This window comes from Sus scrofa, chromosome 4 (genome assembly GCF_000003025.6).
Source record: "Sus scrofa isolate TJ Tabasco breed Duroc chromosome 4, Sscrofa11.1, whole genome shotgun sequence".
Taxonomy (NCBI): Eukaryota; Metazoa; Chordata; class Mammalia; order Artiodactyla; family Suidae; genus Sus; species Sus scrofa.
In genome coordinates, this window is record NC_010446.5 from 995,438 (window position 1) to 1,011,592 (window position 16,155).

The 16,155-nt window shown below is 62.0% G+C and overlaps 2 protein-coding genes across 5 annotated transcripts in view; one reads left to right on the forward strand and one right to left on the reverse strand.

The window, feature by feature from the left end:
• On the reverse strand, nucleotides 316-6,527 carry GSDMD (gasdermin D). 2 transcript variants are annotated; one of them, XM_021090506.1, is made up of 11 exons: nucleotides 6,375-6,527; nucleotides 3,509-3,825; nucleotides 3,136-3,328; nucleotides 2,383-2,551; nucleotides 2,159-2,261; nucleotides 1,843-1,896; nucleotides 1,432-1,530; nucleotides 1,162-1,337; nucleotides 940-1,081; nucleotides 775-848; nucleotides 316-671 (listed from the first exon to the last, which is right to left on the reverse strand). In XM_021090506.1, the coding sequence occupies exons 2-11, from the start codon at nucleotides 3,723-3,725 to the stop codon at nucleotides 432-434; spliced, it is 1,467 nt and encodes a 488-aa protein (XP_020946165.1). In that variant the 5' UTR covers nucleotides 3,726-3,825; nucleotides 6,375-6,527; the 3' UTR covers nucleotides 316-431. The 2 variants fall into 2 exon arrangements, with proteins under 2 accessions (XP_020946165.1, XP_020946163.1); XM_021090504.1 differs by lacking the exon at nucleotides 6,375-6,527 and adding an exon at nucleotides 4,653-4,830.
• Nucleotides 14,490-16,155, forward strand: part of ZC3H3 (zinc finger CCCH-type containing 3) — a 74,207-nt gene continuing 72,541 nt past the window's right edge. Inside the window, exon 1 of one of the 3 annotated variants that reach the window (XM_021090418.1) lies at nucleotides 14,490-14,874. Coding sequence is in view for 2 of the 3 variants with exons in the window: in XM_021090417.1 (XP_020946076.1) it covers nucleotides 15,174-15,261 (88 nt within the window). In the remaining variant the exon portion in view is untranslated. Of the gene's footprint in view, nucleotides 15,262-16,155 lie in introns of all 3 variants that reach the window. The other 2 variants (XM_021090417.1, XM_021090416.1) reach the window with 2 other exon arrangements.

Here is a 16,155-nt window from a genome sequence, read left to right on the forward strand (position 1 = left end):
CACTGTCAGTACAGCTGTTGGTGCCTCCGCAGATGCGGGCGGTGAGGACGGCCCGCTCCCTCCCCGCGTCAGCCTGTCCTCAAGTGCCCCGGGGCAGACAGAGGGCCTTCCTGGGGTGGAATTGCCCTGGCCCATTCCTTCAAGGCCAGCCTGCTGGGAAGGGGCCAGGTTCAGGCACAGGCCTCAGCCCCTTGGCCTGGCACGAGTGGGCCCGTGGAAGAGAGCCTGTTCTTGACCCCCACGTGCCCTATCCTGTGGGTGCACCATCCGCATCCCACCCCCACCCCAGATATAGGAGCCCCAGAAGTTCGGTGAGCCGTTTTTCCTGGGTCTGCATTTATTGGCTTTCCCCAACTTCCAGGCCTTGAGCTGCCACATGGCTGGGTTTGGCTCCCGGCAGCCGGCTGGGCCCGAGCTCTGTCCGGCTAGGACTAGCAGAGCTGGCTGAGCCTCAGCAGCAGTGCGAGGCAGGCATAAAGTGCACACGTGCAGCTCTGGGCCTCTGGCTCCCAGCACACCTGAGCGGTGCCCACCTGTGGCTCTAGGCCACACTCCTCCAGCAGGGCCCAGATGGGTGCCTCTGAGCCCCAGCTGCTCCCCAGCAGCGTGGGTGGCAGGGACACGGCCCTGCGCTCCTGCCATGGGGCACTCTGTTCCAGAAGACTCCCCACCTGGAAGGACAGGGTAGGAGGTTGTCAGGGGGGCCCACCCCAGATTCACTGGGCCCCACAGCTCCGGCCCAGCCCCTCCCCTCCTAGGCCTAGGCCCTCTCACCAGCGTGAGCGCGCCGGACAGGGCCCCCGTCTCCAGCACCTTCGCCAGCAGCACATGCTGGGTTTCATTCAGCACTGGGGAGAGGCCTTGGGTAAGAGGGGGTTCTGGAAGGCCCAGCTGGGGAAGCCCTATCCCCGCCCACCCTGCCCTGGCCGCGGGCCTCACCAGCTAGAGCCTGTACCAGGTAGAAGATGGGGCCGGCGACTTCCCTCTCCAGCCTTCTGCAGGCCAGCACCAGGCACTCGAGCATGGCACCCGCTGGACCGTCCTGAGGCTCCACCAGCCCACCGCACAGGCCCTGCTCCAGCTGGGGGCACAGGCAGGGCGGGTGAGCGGGCAGCAGGGGCAGGCCCCCGCCCGCCCCTCCCGGCCGCCCAGCTTGCTCACCGAGTCCTCCAGGGCTTGCAGGGCGGGCTCGTCCTGCAGCACTTGCCCCAGGCCCCCCAGCAGCTGCCTACATGGCTCCCTGGACAAGGCCTCCAGGCCCGCGGCCCAGGCGTCCACCTCGGCCTGCAGGCCCTGGAAGTCTTCGGTGGTCACCAGCTGGTCCTCCGCGGGCCCGTCTGTGGGGACAGGGCTGCCACTGCTGGGTGCCCACCAAGCCCAGGGTGCCTGGAGCCCACCAGAGGCCACAGGGGTGGTCACCAAGGTACTGACCTGACTGGAACTTCAGGTGCTCAGAGGGGAAGCTCATCCCGGAGACGAGGCGGGAGAACTGCGGCGGCTGCCCATCTGCACCGTGGGAGGCGCTATGGCCTGGGCGAGGCGGGGCTGGTCAGTGCAGGGGGTGGGCCCTGCGCCAGAGGGCTGAGGCCTTCCCTGGGCCCGCCTAGCCTGTCACCACCACCCAGTCCTGGCAGCCTTGGGCAGGGAGCAAGGCCGGTGCAGGCTCACATCAGCCTGTGGCCGTGTGTGTGTGTGTGTGTGTGTGTGTGTGTGTGTGTGTGTATGGGTGTGTGTGTGTGTGTAAAGGAGGGTGAGAGTACGCACCCCCGGCTGCCCGGTACTGCGCAGGAGAATGCCTCGCTGGCTGGGAGCAAACCCCCCGCCCAGGTCCACTGGCCTCACCTTCCCGCAGCGGCCTGAAGGTTCGCTGCTTCTTGTCCGGGAAGAGAAGGATGTCTGGCAGCCGGGCAGAAGCAGAGATAGGGGATGCGGGCTGGCAGAGCACCGGGGCTGTCCCTCACTGCTGGGCCCCCTGTGCAATTCCCCCGTGGGGCCCCAACCCCCCACGTGCCAGCACAAGGCGCCCTCAGCCACCCCAACCCAGGAAGCCCTGTGGCCCGATGCCCACAGCAACCCCAGCCAGCCGGTGGCTCTCCCAGGCCTCCGCGCCTCTCTGCCTGGGAGTCTGGGCCCCCAAGTCACCCTGAGGCCAGCTCACCCCAGTCAGAACCAATCACCAGCTGGGCCACCCGAAATGCAATGACGCTGCCCGAGGGGATGGTGACCGTCTTCTTCCGGCTCAGGTGGCCCTGGCCCTGGCCCTGGGGGGGACATGGGCTCAGGGCTGGGCTCAGGGTTGTGGGGCCGGGGCGAACAGGGGACACGGCCCGCCGCCCCCGCCCCGGCCTCCCTTCCTCCCATCGCAGGGCCCCAGCCACACACCTGCAAGGACACAGCTCCAGGAAGGGCAAACTGGCCCGAGCCCTCCTGCTTGTGGGTCCGCGTGACCTCCACCTCCTTCTGCGTCTGGAGCACCTCCGTCACCACGAACACATCGTTCCCGCGACTCCGCAGCTGCTGCAGGACTTTGTGCTCAGGCTGCCGCAGGCGCCTGCGGTGAGCGGGCCAGCGGGAAGTTCACAAGTTCATGCGGTGCACCTGCCCTGCCCTCTCCCCTCCTCCCCTCCCCTCTGGGGGACCAGCTTCCCGCCCCCAGTCAGCCTTTGTGCCCGGTGGGGGTGGGGTGATGCGGCCAAGGAGCCCACGAGCTCTGCGGATGCCCAGGCTCGGAACATGGTCGTCTCCCCCCGGGTGCTCCAGACAGTGTTTGTGGGAGGGCGGGGTTGCAGGAAGAAGGGACAAGGTCCAGCAGGGACAGGCAGACACCTGCAGGCCCCGGAGGCGCCCGGCCCCGCGGTGGCCCCTCTCTCCCTCCACTCCCCGCCCCTCCCACTCCAGAGTCTCTCCACCCCTGCAGCGCAGCCCCCTCGCAGGGGGGCTCGCTCTGAGCCCTGAACCCCTGGGCCCTGCATGGCTGTCCTGGCCCAGGATGCAGGCCCCGGTGCCCTCTGCAGCCTCGTTCCCTGCCTCCTGCCTCTGGGACTTCTCTCGCACAGTTCTGGCCCTCCCCCAGCACAGACGCCCTGTGACACCTGATACCCCAAGGTCGCGACACAGAGGCTGAAGGGGGCTCACCTTTCAAGGTGCATGGCGTCCCAGGTGTTGGGGGCCACTCGTAGCGTGCACACGTTCATCGAGGCGCTGGAGCTGCCAGACACCGCGGCCCCGCCGGAGAACTTCCCCTGTCCTGGGGCTGCCAGCTCCACCTGGCCTTGCAGCTGCCCGTCCATAGTGTCATGGAAGTAGAAGGGGCCGCCACGCTCCACAGCTGGAGCAAGGCCAGATCTGAGGCCCAGGCCTCCGGCTGCCACCTCTCCCACCCGGGCCGAGGGGCCTCTGAAAAAGGCTTGCCTTCTGGAAGCAGAGAACCCAGAGGCCCAGAGCAGGGGGCAGCCGGCCCACCCACTCCCCTCCCACCTGTTGCTCTGACTCAGGGCCCCATGAGTACCTGGCTCCGGGGCACTGGGCTCCAGGATGTCCCAGATGGACAGGTCAACACATGTGTAGCGGGGTCTCCAGAACCATGAACTCGAGGGCTTCCTGCCCAGAAGGCAGTAGGGCTGGAAGCGGTCAGAGGTCTGCAGGCTCTTGACAGGGGTCAGTTCCCTGCCGTGGTCCAGCTCCCGGACCACGCTCTTGACCACCCTCTCAAAGGCTGATGCCATGCTCCCGAGGGCAAGGGGCCAGGCCCTGCGCTCACAGGGACTTGGCTGTCTCCAGTGATGGGGAGCTCTTCCCCTTCAAAGCGATCCTGCGTGGCCAGGCCTGGGAGAGGATACACAGCCCTTGGTGGGACTCAGGCCACGCGCAACATCTGCTGTGTGGCCACAGTGCCACACAAAGCCTGAGAAGGCCCTGGGACTCCCAGCCTTTGGGGCGGGGAGGGGCCGCTCTGGCCACCTGCTGAGGCTGCCTCTGTCACCTTGTCACTTCGACAGGGCTTAGGGCTGCTCACAATGAGCAGCCACCAAGGAAGGATGGGGCAAGGCTGAGGCCTCAGAGGGACCCCAGGCCACTGCCCTGCCCGCTCTAGAGCAGGCCATGGCTTCCCTGGCCGAGGCATTCTGAGGGCAGGGGAGGAAAGAGAAGCCACCACCTTCTGGGCAGTTAGCGCAAGGGCCCACAGCAAGGCCCAGCCAGAGTGTCCCCAGCTCCTAGGCGTGCCCTCCACGTGGGCTTTCTCGATGCCCAAAGCTCCACAAACCAACAGTAGAGGACTGAGGCTTCAGGGGTCAGAGGCCAACACGGGCCTCACCCAGGACCCAGGACCTCTGGGCTCCAGGCACAGGCGCCTCCGAGCGGGTCTGAAACCCGAGAGTGGGCCAAGGGACACTTGGAGGGCCTGCCCAGAGATGGGCCCAAACCAGCCAGGCTGGGAGAGCGCCCCGGCCCAGAGGCCCCAGGCTTCCCGAGGCCGGTCTGGGTCTGGGACCGCGGGGAATCTGGGCCGGGGAGTCTAGGGAAACCCGGGGAGGGAGCCGGGCTCTGGAGGGCCGGCCTCCCGCCAACAGTGCTACCGGGGCCCCACGCTCCCGAGCCCGGCGGGCAGAGGGTGCGGCGGCGCGCAGGCGGGGTGGGGGTGGGGGGCTCACCTCGACCGTGCGTGCCCGCGCCCCGGAGCCGCAACCAGGAGCTCGGAGCTGCCCAGGGACCGACCGCCAGAAGGCTCCCAGCCCCAAAAGTGAAAGCGGGCCTCGGGCAGCTCCACGCCCGGAAACGCCCCCGGAGAGCCCGGCCCGCACCCGACCGCCGGGAAGGGCCGCCTCCCGCCCCCCGCCTCCCGCCTCCCGCCTCCCGCCTCCCGCCTCCGCCTCCGCCTCCGGCTGCGGGCCTTCGGCTTTCTTTCGCTCCGGAAACTCGGGGCCAGGGCCCGGCATGGGGTCTGAAGAGACATTTCTTCAAAGAAAAGGTGCAAACGGCGGCCCGCAAGCGAAATGAAAAGATGCTCTTATCGTTCGCCGTCGGGGACATGCAAATGAACCGGCAGCAGGATGCTGCTTCTCACCCAATAGGAAAACCGAGTGCGAAAGGGCGGGCCCAGGGCTGGGGAGGCGTCGGGAGCCTCTGGCTCTGCGCCGCCGCCGCCGCCGCCGCCGCCGCCGGCCGGGGCCTTGCTGTGGAAAAGCCTGGCAGGTCTTCAGGAAGGTACAGAGGAATTCCCTGGTGGCCTAGCAGGTTAGGGATCCAGTGTAGTCGCAGCGGTGGCTGGGGTCCCTGACCCCGGCACAGCCAAAAACAAGTTAAGCAGGAGTTCCCGTCGTGGCGCAGTGGTTAACGAATCCGACCAGGAACCATGAGGTTGCGGGTTCGATCCCTGCCCTTGCTCAGTGGGTTAAGGATCTGGTGTTGCCGTGAGCTGTGGTGTAGGCTGCCGACGTGGCTCGGATCTGGTGTGGCTGTGGCTGTGGCTGTGGCTACAGCTTGGATGAGACCTCTGGCCTGGGAACCTCCATATGCCGCGGGTGCGGCCCTGAAAAGACAAAAACAAAAACAAAAACACCCCAAAAAAACAAGTTAAGCAGAGAATGACCATAGGTCTCATCCATCCAGCTTCGTGCATCAGGAAATGCAGGGTGTGTTCAGGCCGGAGCATGGCGTGCATGCTCCGCCATGTGGTTCTCAGCAGCCGCACTGCAGTGGCAGCGCAAATGTCCACCAGCGGGGCTGTGAACAAACCCAACCCGGTGAATCCACGCAGCGGAAGAAGCAGGGCAGGACGGAATGGAGCTCAGCCCTGAAAGGGAACGAAAGTCTGCTCCTCCGTGTGACGCCCCTCGAGACGCTGTGCCAACTGAACGAAGCCGGACGGAAAGAGGGCGTCTCACAGGATTCCTGCCTGTGAAACGTTCCCTGCAGGCAACCCGGTGAGGACAGACAGCACCCTAGTAGTTGCTGAGGCTGGGGGAGGGGAGTAGGAGCCGCGAGGTCTCCTTGGGGTGGCTGGGATGTCCTCCGACCGCCTGCGATGATGGTTGCACAACTCAAGATGTGCTGAAACCCCGGGGAGTTTTACTCTTTCCCTGGGTGGATTGCATGGTATGTGAATTCTATCTCAATAAAGCTGTTATTTTGAAAACCGGGAGCCAAGTAACAAGATCCAGGCCCTTCTCAGGCTCCCAGCGCCCTCCTGTCCCAGGCCGCATGCGGATTCGTGTCCAGTGCAAGGCAGCCGGGAGCCCCGAGTCCCTTTTACTCCGCTGCTCCACTGCCGCATCCTGCCTCGAGGCCCTCTGACACCCTGGTGCCCACGCCAGGGCCCCTGGCGGCTGGCCTGACACTCATCTCACAGGCGCTGCCACACGCATTCACTGTACCTGGTACTACGTGCTCCTTCAGGAGGGTCCTGCCAGTGAACCAGACGAGGCCTCCACCCGGTCGAAGCCACTGGCAGAGGCCGCCGTGCTGGTGCCGGGAAGGTTCTGGTGGTGCGTGTTTTGGATTTTTGCAGCTGCAAATAACTGGAAATGCTGATTCAACCAGAACGGAAACATTCTTCAGAAAGCGGAAGTTTGGAACTGCCATGTGCTCCGGGCGGACAAAGGCAGGCCCGTCATCTGGGTGCAGAGGATGGGCAGGGGGCTGGGGCAGGGGGCTTGTCTGGGGTCTCTGAGGCTGCTTCTCTCTCCGAGCTGGGGGAATAGAGTGCAGGCCTGCGAGCTCTGCCCCTCTCCGCTCGGCCTGCTCCGCTCAGCCTGCTCCGATCGGCTCCCAGCAGCTCCAGTCCAGTCCCTGGTGCCCACGTGCTGATGTGAGCGGGGGCCCTGCTGGTGGTGGCAAGAAGCGCCAAGAGACTGAGGAGGGCCGGGTGTCTGTGTGTTCGTGTTCATGTGTGCCTGTAAGCATGTGTGTGTGCGGGAGTGTACGTGCTTCATGTGGGTACGTGCATGTCTGTGGTCATGTGTGCTTGTACACGTGCAGGTGTGAGTCTGTGTTCCTGTGTGCACGACTGGACGCGCTGTGTGTGTTCAAGTGTGCCCTGCACGGTGCTGTGTGGCCTGCACCGGCCCAGCCTTCGTGCTGGAAGGTGGTCCCCCCGCCACCCCCTGGACCTTTCCCTCCTCTACCCGCCCGCTTCTCCGTGTCCCCACGGCAAAGCTTCTGCAAAGCTGTGCAGCCTCTGGCCCCGCGGCCCCCTTACCCACCTCTCCGGGTGGCAGGCCCCAGGCCAGGTCAGGAAGTGGCAGCCTCCCCGGTGTGGGGTGAGCCTGCTGTGGGTTTCCAGCAGGGCTACGACCAGCCCTGGCTTATTTTTCTAGAAAGCCTTGGGTGCCAGGTGGGTGAACAGCTGGAGAAGGGGACGCAGCAGCCCTTGGGGGGGGGTCTGAGGCAGAGGTACCAGCTAGGTGACATCCACAGACAGGAAGGCAGTGTGGTGGCTGCAGTAGCCATGGCAACCGGAGACGGCGTGGCACATGGTGCCCACCTGCCGGGAGGCAGTGACGGGGGCTGCCACAGCCTCGGGCTGGATGATGTGTGGACAGGGCGTTGCTGCTGCTGCGGTTCCTGGTCCTGGTTCACATTTTCAGTTCTTTAGCGCTGGTTGCACAAGAGGCACTGGGCTTGGGGAGTGGGGCCGTCACGCGGCTCCTGACTCCGCTGGGGACAGATGTCAGCCTGAGAGGGTGGGACTGGAGCCCACTGGGGAGGGGCTGGCCCTGCACCGCATTTCCCCCCCCACCTCCATTCACAGGCTTGGGCAGCGCCAGGGCCGCCCTGCTCTGCCTTCCAGGGGCTGGGGCGGGTGGGGGTGCTGGCTGTGTGCAGAGATGGGTCAGGGCTCCCAGGGAGCTCTAAGGAAGAGGAAGCTCACTGCACTGGCCGCCTCCACCCACCCAGTGTGGGCTGGCATAGGACCAGGCTCGCTGGGCGCCCTGGGAGTAGCCAGCCCCAGGGAGGAACAGAGCAGGTGGTTATACCCAGAAAAAAACCAGGGAGCGGGGTGGAGGGAGCAGCTCAGAGGAGATGGAAGTGTGCGCCTAGGGAAAGAAGTGAGGCAAGGGAAGGCAGAGGCAGGCTGGCCTCGATGATGATGCTCCGGGGACCCACCACGTGTCACAGGAGGGCCGGGCAGGCCCCACCCAGCCCTGGAGGCCGGGCCCCAGGGCCACAGGGCCCAGCTGGGTCAGCCGTGGGGCGTCATGCAGCCCTGCGCTTGCTCCGCCCTGGGCCCGCCTCCCAGGGATACTTCTGGGCCACGGAGGGGAGCGAGCCCATCGCCCAAGGTCCCAAGCGTCCTTCCCTTTGGGGGTTGAATCCCCACAGGGCCTCGGTCCTGCTGGGCGCCCCTGCCCGTGCCCCTCGCCCCTCTTGCTGGCCTGGACCCTCAGGGCGGTGGCAGCCGACTGGGACCACGGGTCAGCAGGCCCTGTCCAGCGAGCCCTCTGTCAACATTCACGGATCGCTGGGCACTGGGGCCGCCCCAGGATAGGGATGCCCCGGAGTCAGGGGGGCCGTGGCCGCAGGAAGGCCCAGCAGACCTGGAGGGGTGGGAACTCCCCTGCCCACAGCTCACCCCAAAGCTCACAGTCTCCCCTGGGACAGGCGCAGGTGCCTGGAAGCTCCCAGCACCCACGACCTGCCTCCAGCCGCCCCTCCCTGTACAGCCCTCCGCATCCTGCTTCCTTTTGGGGTCCTTTGTCTCGAGGTCTGCAGCATCCTGCCTGGCTCCCCGGGCTTTCTTGGCTGGGGAGGGGGGGGAGCAGGTGTCCTGAGCCCTGCTTCAGTTTCACCCCAGTCGGAGGAGGCGCTCCCAGCTGGGACCCCGGCATTGCTGGGCGCTGCAGGGCTGGGGGTAGAGTGTGTGTGTGGGGGGTTTTCCACCCAGACGGGGTCACTGCCCAAGTTTGCCCAGTACTAGGGCACGTGGAAAATCATGCATGTGAGATTCACACCATCTGACTGCTGCGGTCCCTGAGAGCCTCGTGGCCATGCCACCCGCTAGGAAACAGGAGACCAATAAATAAACTTTCTGCCAGAAGGATCTGACTCCCGGGGTCCCCGTTGGAGGCTGAGATGAAGGGAGGACCCCCAGGGTCCTCTTCTACAGTTATTTCCTGCCCCTCGTCCTCTGGGGTCAGAGGCGAGGGGGCATTCAGGGCGTCGTGGTCCCAGCCTGCTGACCACCTGTTCCCACGGGAAGGTCTGGTGAATCGGGTCGCCCCACCCACCACCCAGCGCCTGCAAGTGCCTGGAGGGAAGGAGATGGTGGGAGGGGGATTCCCCGGGAGACGCGGGCTGGGTTGATGGGGGGGCAGACACTTTCGCAGGCTGTAGAGACGGGACAGGGAACAAGCCCATTTGACGTTTTGTGCCTGTGTCCCAGTACAACGCCCTGGGTACGGCTCCTTTACATTCCCTTTATTCTGCCCCCCGCCCCCACCCCAGGGGCTGGTGCAAGGCCCCGGGCACACGTGGGCAGCGTGGGCGGTAGGAAGGCTGCCCGGGCTAGTCTACTGCAAAGAGCAGGAAGCTGGGTGTGGGAGACGCTGGGGAGCAGAGGGAGGCGAGGGTGGTGGGGTGAGAAGACTCCCCGTAGGGAGGACAGGCTGCCAATCCCTGGATGCTGCTCCTGCTGGGAGCCGTTCGTGCAGGTCTGCCTTCTGACGTGGCCGAGGAGACCATGACCCCAAACTGCATGGCAAGTCTGGGAAAGCGACGGTCCTGCTGCTTCTCTGTTTAGTCATAGGGCCAACGGAAACTTTGGGAGCTGGGGAATTACAGCTTAATAAAGATCCCAAGAAAAAGGCCCAGGAGAGGCTAAACGTTGGGGATTAGTGCTTTCTCATAAGCCGCCAGAAACCCCTAAAGTCCCTACAATTCCCCCTTTGTCTATGTCCTCCTTTCCACTTGGGGGACTGCCCCTCTCTAAGAAAGTCCCCAGTAGAATGCTTTCTGATGACCGGTGCTGCTTTGAGAGTAATATGTTTAGGTTTGACAAGAGGCCAAGACGTGGGCCATTTAACCCTGTGTGTGAAGTTGGTTTCCCTCCCAGCGAATGGCCGGTAAATACAACAGGCACTGGGCATTGGCACGAGGAAAGCTGGGGCAGTTTATACCTCGCCCTAGAAACAAGTTCGGGAAATATGGGGCTGCTGCGGAAGCCGACCAGGGGTGAACTGATAGGTCAGGTCCATTAGCCCCAAGGAGTGTGGATGCCACGGCCTCTGTTGCTATTGAGATCTGTTCTTTGATCTGACCACCAGGACGAAAAAGATCTTCTTTAGAAACCTTTGAGAATATAATTTACCGTTGCTAATGAAAAATAGAGCTGAACAAAGAGCTGTCCATAGTCAACAAGCTGGCCCTTTTCTGTTCCATGAGAATTAGGTCATAGTCATAAGTACATTGAATACCGAGAAGTCACGTGCAAAGTACAGGAAAAAAGACCCTCGTGAATGTCCCTTGATACACAGAATCACGAGGACATAGTTGGCGGATTGGAAGGTTAAAAACTATCTCAGGATGCACGACACATAATAGCAGGAAACAAAAATGTACATAAGCTAAGCCTGTCCAAGCAATAAACGAGCCGTCCCACACATGCTGGCTCTGTGTCCATTCTCTCGCCGACGCCGCTCGTCCTCCGGGAAGCCCTGGACCTGCTGGAGCTGGACTCGGGCAGATGCGCCTGGCGCGCGTTTGCTGAGTGTGGCAACGCACGACTTTTCTGTGGCTCCGGACCTGCACCCGGGCAGCCCAGGGCGGGGCGCTCCACTTCGGGGAAGAAAGAAGCCGGCCGAGAAGAGACGGCAGGGAGGGGGCTGTCAGCCAGAGGGGACACGGAGGAGACACGCCAAGGGGCTGGCCTGGGACGGGCAGGAGTCTGGGGCGGGCCAGGCTCTCCGGCCAGGATCGGGATGGGAGGTTCAGCCCCCGGGTTGGTCTCCTCATGCCTAAGAGGGAAATGACCCTGAGAGGTGTCTTGGGAACTCATCCGTGCAACGACTGGCACGGGGCTCGGCGTGCTGCCAAGGGCTGCAGGCACGCTCCACATGTTTCTCCTGTGAACAGAAAAGCTCAACCCTGAGTTTTTAATTTTCTGTGTTGAAGTACAGTTGATTTACAACGTCATGTTCGATTCTGGTGTGTGGCAAAGTCATTCATGTCTGTCTATCTATCTACATATATATTCTCTCATATTCTTCTCCACGTTGCTTTATTACCGGATAGTAAACACGGTTCCTTGTGCTGGACAGCAGGGCCTTGTGGTTCCCCGTCTCATACTCAGCAGGCTGTATCTGATCGACCCCTCCCCTCCCCCTTTCCCCCAGCACTTGATTTTTTTTTTTTTTTTTTTAGAGCTGAACCCACGGCCTGTGGAAGTTCCCAGGCTAGGGGTCCAATCGGAGCTACACCACGGCCCAGCAACACCAGATCCGAGCCATGTCTGTGGCCTGCCCCACAGCTCATGACGATGCTGGATCCTCACTCCCCTGAGCAGGGCCAGAGATCAGACCGGTCACGGATCCTAGTCAGGTTTGTTACCGCCGAGCCCCAACGGGAGCTTCCAGCACCCGATGTTCTTGTTCCTAAAAGGCCTGGCGTGTGTTTCGTTATTTCCTCTGGGGGATATTCTGAAAAGTGAAATTGCTCAGAAGGTATTCAGGTCTTGGCATGTATCGCAAATTGTCCTTCAGGAGTTCCCGTTGTGGCGCAGCGGAAATGAATCTGACTAGTAACCATGAGGATGCGGGTTTGACCTGTGGCCTCGCTCAGTGGGTTAAGGATCTGGTGTTGCTGTAAGGTGTGGCGTAGGTTGCGGACGAGGCTTGGATCCCACGTTGCTGTGGCTGTGGTGCAGGCTGGCAGCTGTAACTCTGATTCGACCCTAGCCTGGGACTTCCAGTGTGCAGGTGTGGCCCTGAAAAGAAAAAAAAAAAGAAAAAAGAAAGTCTATGCCAGCATCCAAAAAGCGAACAGTGCAGTTCCCGTCGTGGCGCAGCAGAAACAATCCAACGAGGAACCACGAGGTTGTGGGTTCGATTCCCGGCCTCGCTCAGTGGGTGAAGGATCCGGCATTGCTGTGAGCTGTGGTGTAGGTCACAGACACGGCTTGATCTGGCGTTGCTGTGGCTGTGGTGTAGGCCGGCAGGTGTAGCTCTGATTCAACCCCTAGCCTGGGAACCTCCACATGCGCTAGGGTGGCCCTAAAAACCAAAAAAAAAAAAAAAGCCAAAAAACAAAAAGCGAACAGTGAGGCGAGGCTCCCCCACCCCAACAAACACAGAAGGCAGGTGTTTTCATTTTTGCCAGCTTGATGGGTGTAACTGTCAAGGTCAGTTTTACGCATTAACTGTGACAGCAGCTACATCCCGTTTCCAGTCTCACAACTCCGGGGGACGAATCCACAGAACCGGCCTGCCCCCACCACCCCAGGACTGAAATCCAGGAGCAGAGAGCTTGCCCGGCCAGAAGACAAGGTCAGGGCAGGACCGCGAATGCGTCAGCCTGTGGTAAGAAATCGCCCCAAATCTTCAGGGTGGAGTCACCGTCCACGGGCAGCTCACGGTTATGAGCTGCCCTAAATCATGACCTTTAGGCTCATCTCTGTGCCACGTGGCACCACCAGAGTGCAAGGACTTTGTCGTTGTTGAACTGGCAACCAACGGCCTTGTGTTTGGCAGCCGCCTGGCTGTCCAGAGGGGCTGTGGTGCTGACTGGGCGTGCGCGGTCCACCCTCCAGGGGCGGGGGGGGGCAGCCCTGGCTGGTTCATCAGGTGATAGGTGCAGCCTTCTCGAGAGAAGCAAGACAGGGCAAGCCCAAAGACGCACTTGCTAAGAGGGCTGGTGAGAAACGCCATCTCTCTCATTCTCTGAGAACTCCCCGAACTCGCCCTCAGCATTTCATCACAGCCTCAGGGTCTTAAACAGTGTTTGTATTGCTGAGGGCCCGAGGCCTGCCGAGCCCTACCTCATGGCCTGAGTGCAGGGGCCACTCTGTTGCCCGGTCTTCCCAGCCTGGTGCCGCCACTGCCCAAGAAGCCCCAGGGGGCCCACCACTGTACGTGGACTGACACTGGCCCCTGGGAGGTAGGAGGCAGGCCTGGGAGCAGGCTGTGGGCTGCACCCTTACCTGCAGGGCACAGTGCGTGTACCCCTTGCACCATCATTGGCATAGGTTGTACCTCTAAGGGTTATAAACCCGCAAAACGTTTTTATTACTTTTATTGAAACTTTTTTTTTAGAGAAAATAAGTAAGAATTTAAAAAATTAACGTGTTTTCCCTTCCCTGTCCTCTTTCCTCATGTAGCTGTTTCCATATTGCATCATTTCCTTTCAGCCTGAAGAATCTCTTTTAAACATTTCCTGTTGCTCAGGTCTGCGGCAGACATTGTCCATTATTTTTTTTGTGTGTGTGGTAAAACATTTACAACATATAAGCTGTCATACAATCATTTTTTTTGCTTTTTCTTTTTTTTTTTTTTTTTTTTTTTTGCTTTTTAGGGCCGCATTCGCAGCATATGGAAGTGTTCAGGCTAGGGGTCAAATCGGAGCTGCAGCTCCCAGCCTACACCATAGCCAGAGCAAAGCGGGATCGGAGCCGCATCTTCAGCCTACACCCTGGCTCATGGCCATGCTGGATCCTTAACCCACTGACTGAGGCCAGGGATCAAACCTGGGTCCTCAAGGATCCTGGCCGGGTTCATTACCACCGACCCACAATATCATTTCTTCGTGTCCAATTCAGTGGCCTTAAGTGCAGTGACAGTGTTGTACGACCATCACCCTACTTGTTTCCACAGCTTGTTCGTCCCGGCAAACGGAAACCGTGTGCCCGGGAGGCACTATCTCCTCCCGTCTCCTCCCTTCAGCCTCTGGTGACCTCTGATCTTCTTCCTCTAATTTTGCCTCTTCCAGATATTTCATGTAAGTGGAACCTCACCATTTTTGTCCTTTTGTACTGGCTCATTTCACTTAGCATGATGTTTTTGAGATTCACTTATGCTGAGCATGATTCGTTCTTTTTCAAGGCTAAATCCTATTCTGTGGTGTGGATGTGTGCGCCTTCACCCCTACAGACACTCGGGCTAGTTCCGCCCTCTGGCTATTGTGAATGGCTAGTGCTTCATCCGCTGTCCTGTTCTCACCTCGTCAAGGTATCTACCCAGAAGTGGACCTGCTGGGTCAAGCCGCGTTCTAGGCTGTTTTTGGCCAAGACCACCGGCACGTGGCAGTTCCCAGAGGGAACAGCAGCGACCCCAGCCGCGGGATCCTTAAGTGGCTGTGACAGAAGGGAACTCTGATTTTAACTTTTTGGGGAACCACCACACTGTTTCTCACGGTGGCTCAGCAACGTACAGGGGTTTTTACAAGCTTTTACAGCCCCAGCAGTGTACAGGACTTCACCCATGTTTTTATTTATTAACTTATTTTGCCTTTTTAGGGCCACACCTGCGGCATATGGGCGTTCCCAGGCCAGGGGTTTAATCAGAGCCGCAGCCGCCAGCCTGCACCACAGGCGCCGCAGCGTGGATCTGAGCCGCCGCTGCGACCTACGCCACAGCCCCCGGCAACGCCGGACCCTTTGCCCACCGAGCGAGGCCGGGAGCTCACGGCTCCTCGGCGGACCCGTTAACCACTGAGCCACGACGGGAACTCCACCCATCCGTTTTATACTTGTTTCCGCCGACACCCCCAGACCGCCCATGTTTCCAGAGGTGTAACCAGCCTCCTCAGGGCCGCCCCATTTTCAGACGTTTCTCCCGGCGACTCGCGCAACAACGACAGAGCCTCTTGGGCCCGCGTTCTACCAGGTCGCTCCCGCTAAGCCCCCAGAGCATAAATCTACGCCGAAGGAACTGCGCTGCGGCTGGGGTAGGGTCTGACACTCGGCCCCTTGCCCAGGCCTGAACGCACGGGAACTCGCAGCGAAGGCGGCCAGGGCGCGGACCAGCGCGGGCGCCGCCAGGCCCCTTCCCGGCGCTCGGTAGTGACGTCGCCCCCCGCCCCGGCTCTGCACGGCGCGGCCCCGCCTCCCCAAGGCGTTGCCAGGGCGACGGCGGGTCGCCCCCTCTCCCTGCGGAGCCCCGGCCCTCGCCCGGGCCTCGCCGCAGTGCGCAGTCTCGGTACCGCCTCGCGCTCCGCCCCGCCCGCGGCGAAGCGGTCGCGCGGCGATGACGTCGCGGGGGCCTGGCCGGGCGTCGCGGACTCCGGAGATGGAGGAAAAGGAGCAATTACGGCGGCAGATCCGCCTCCTGCAGGGTGGGTCGGGTAGGGCCCGGGTCGCTCGTCCCTTTCTTTCCTCTCGCCTCGCGGCGGCCCCCTGCCCGCCTCCCCGAAGGGGGTCGCTCTTCGCCCGCTCTCTCGGCGGCCAGGTCGGGTCGGGTGGGGAGGTAGGTGGGGTCGGGCTGGGGCTAGGGCACCCGGGGGCCTTCCTTGCCGGCCGGGGTCAGCCCCAGCTCGGGTTTCGTCCACCGATGGTGCGGGCGTTTCCGGCGCTGCGGCGGGTGGCAGTGGGGCAGTCGCTTTGTAACCGGCGGGAGGCGGCTCTGTCACCCCCGCGGGCGGGCTGGTCCCCTCGCTCCCGGTGCCCGACAGCGGGCGGCGGGGGTTGGGCTCTGGCGCGGCGGGGGGCCGGGGGGGCCTGTTTCTCCCCTGGAGGCACGGTCAAAAGCTCCTTTTTCTCGTACAGCCGCACTCCTTGATTTTCGGGGCCCAGACTCCCCAGGCTTCAGTTTCCAAACTTTTCCAATTTTAGACCTAAGTTGGTTTTCTATACTTAAAAAAAAAAAAATTCCCCTTTTAAAGTTATACCACAAAGAGAAGACTAAAGGACTTGGAAAGCATATGGGGGAGAGTTCAAGTGGGCTGACCCGCCTCTGGGCCGCTTCCTGGACCTCTGCCATACCTGCCCCTGGCGAGGTGTTCCCAGGTCTGGACGTGGCTCTCTTTGGGCCTAGGGATGGGACGTGTGGTGGGGGAGGTTGTAACGGGAGGGTGGGGGGGGAGGGGCGGGGGCTGAGTATGGTTTGTGGGCTGAGTTGTCACAGCTTGGGTTGTTGGCCTGTGCCCCACTGCACCAGGACGGCTCTCCCTGGGGGCTTCTTTGGAAAGGCTGTGTGGGGGTCCACTGCACTGGGGCTCCAGGGTCAGGCT

What these genes read in the sequence shown, in the direction of transcription:
- GSDMD (XM_021090506.1), bottom strand. Translation starts at nt 3,725, where the DNA reads ATGGCATCAGCCTTTGAGAGGGTGGTCAAGAGCGTGGTCCGGGAGCTG. An exon ending in GCCCAGTGCCCCGGAGCCAG is followed by an intron (nt 3,329 to 3,508) that starts GTACTCATGGGG and finishes GCCTTGCTCCAG; the next exon opens with CTGTGGAGCGTGGCGGCCCC. An exon ending in GACGCCATGCACCTTGAAAG is followed by an intron (nt 2,552 to 3,135) that starts GTGAGCCCCCTT and finishes CGCTCACCGCAG; the next exon opens with GCGCCTGCGGCAGCCTGAGC.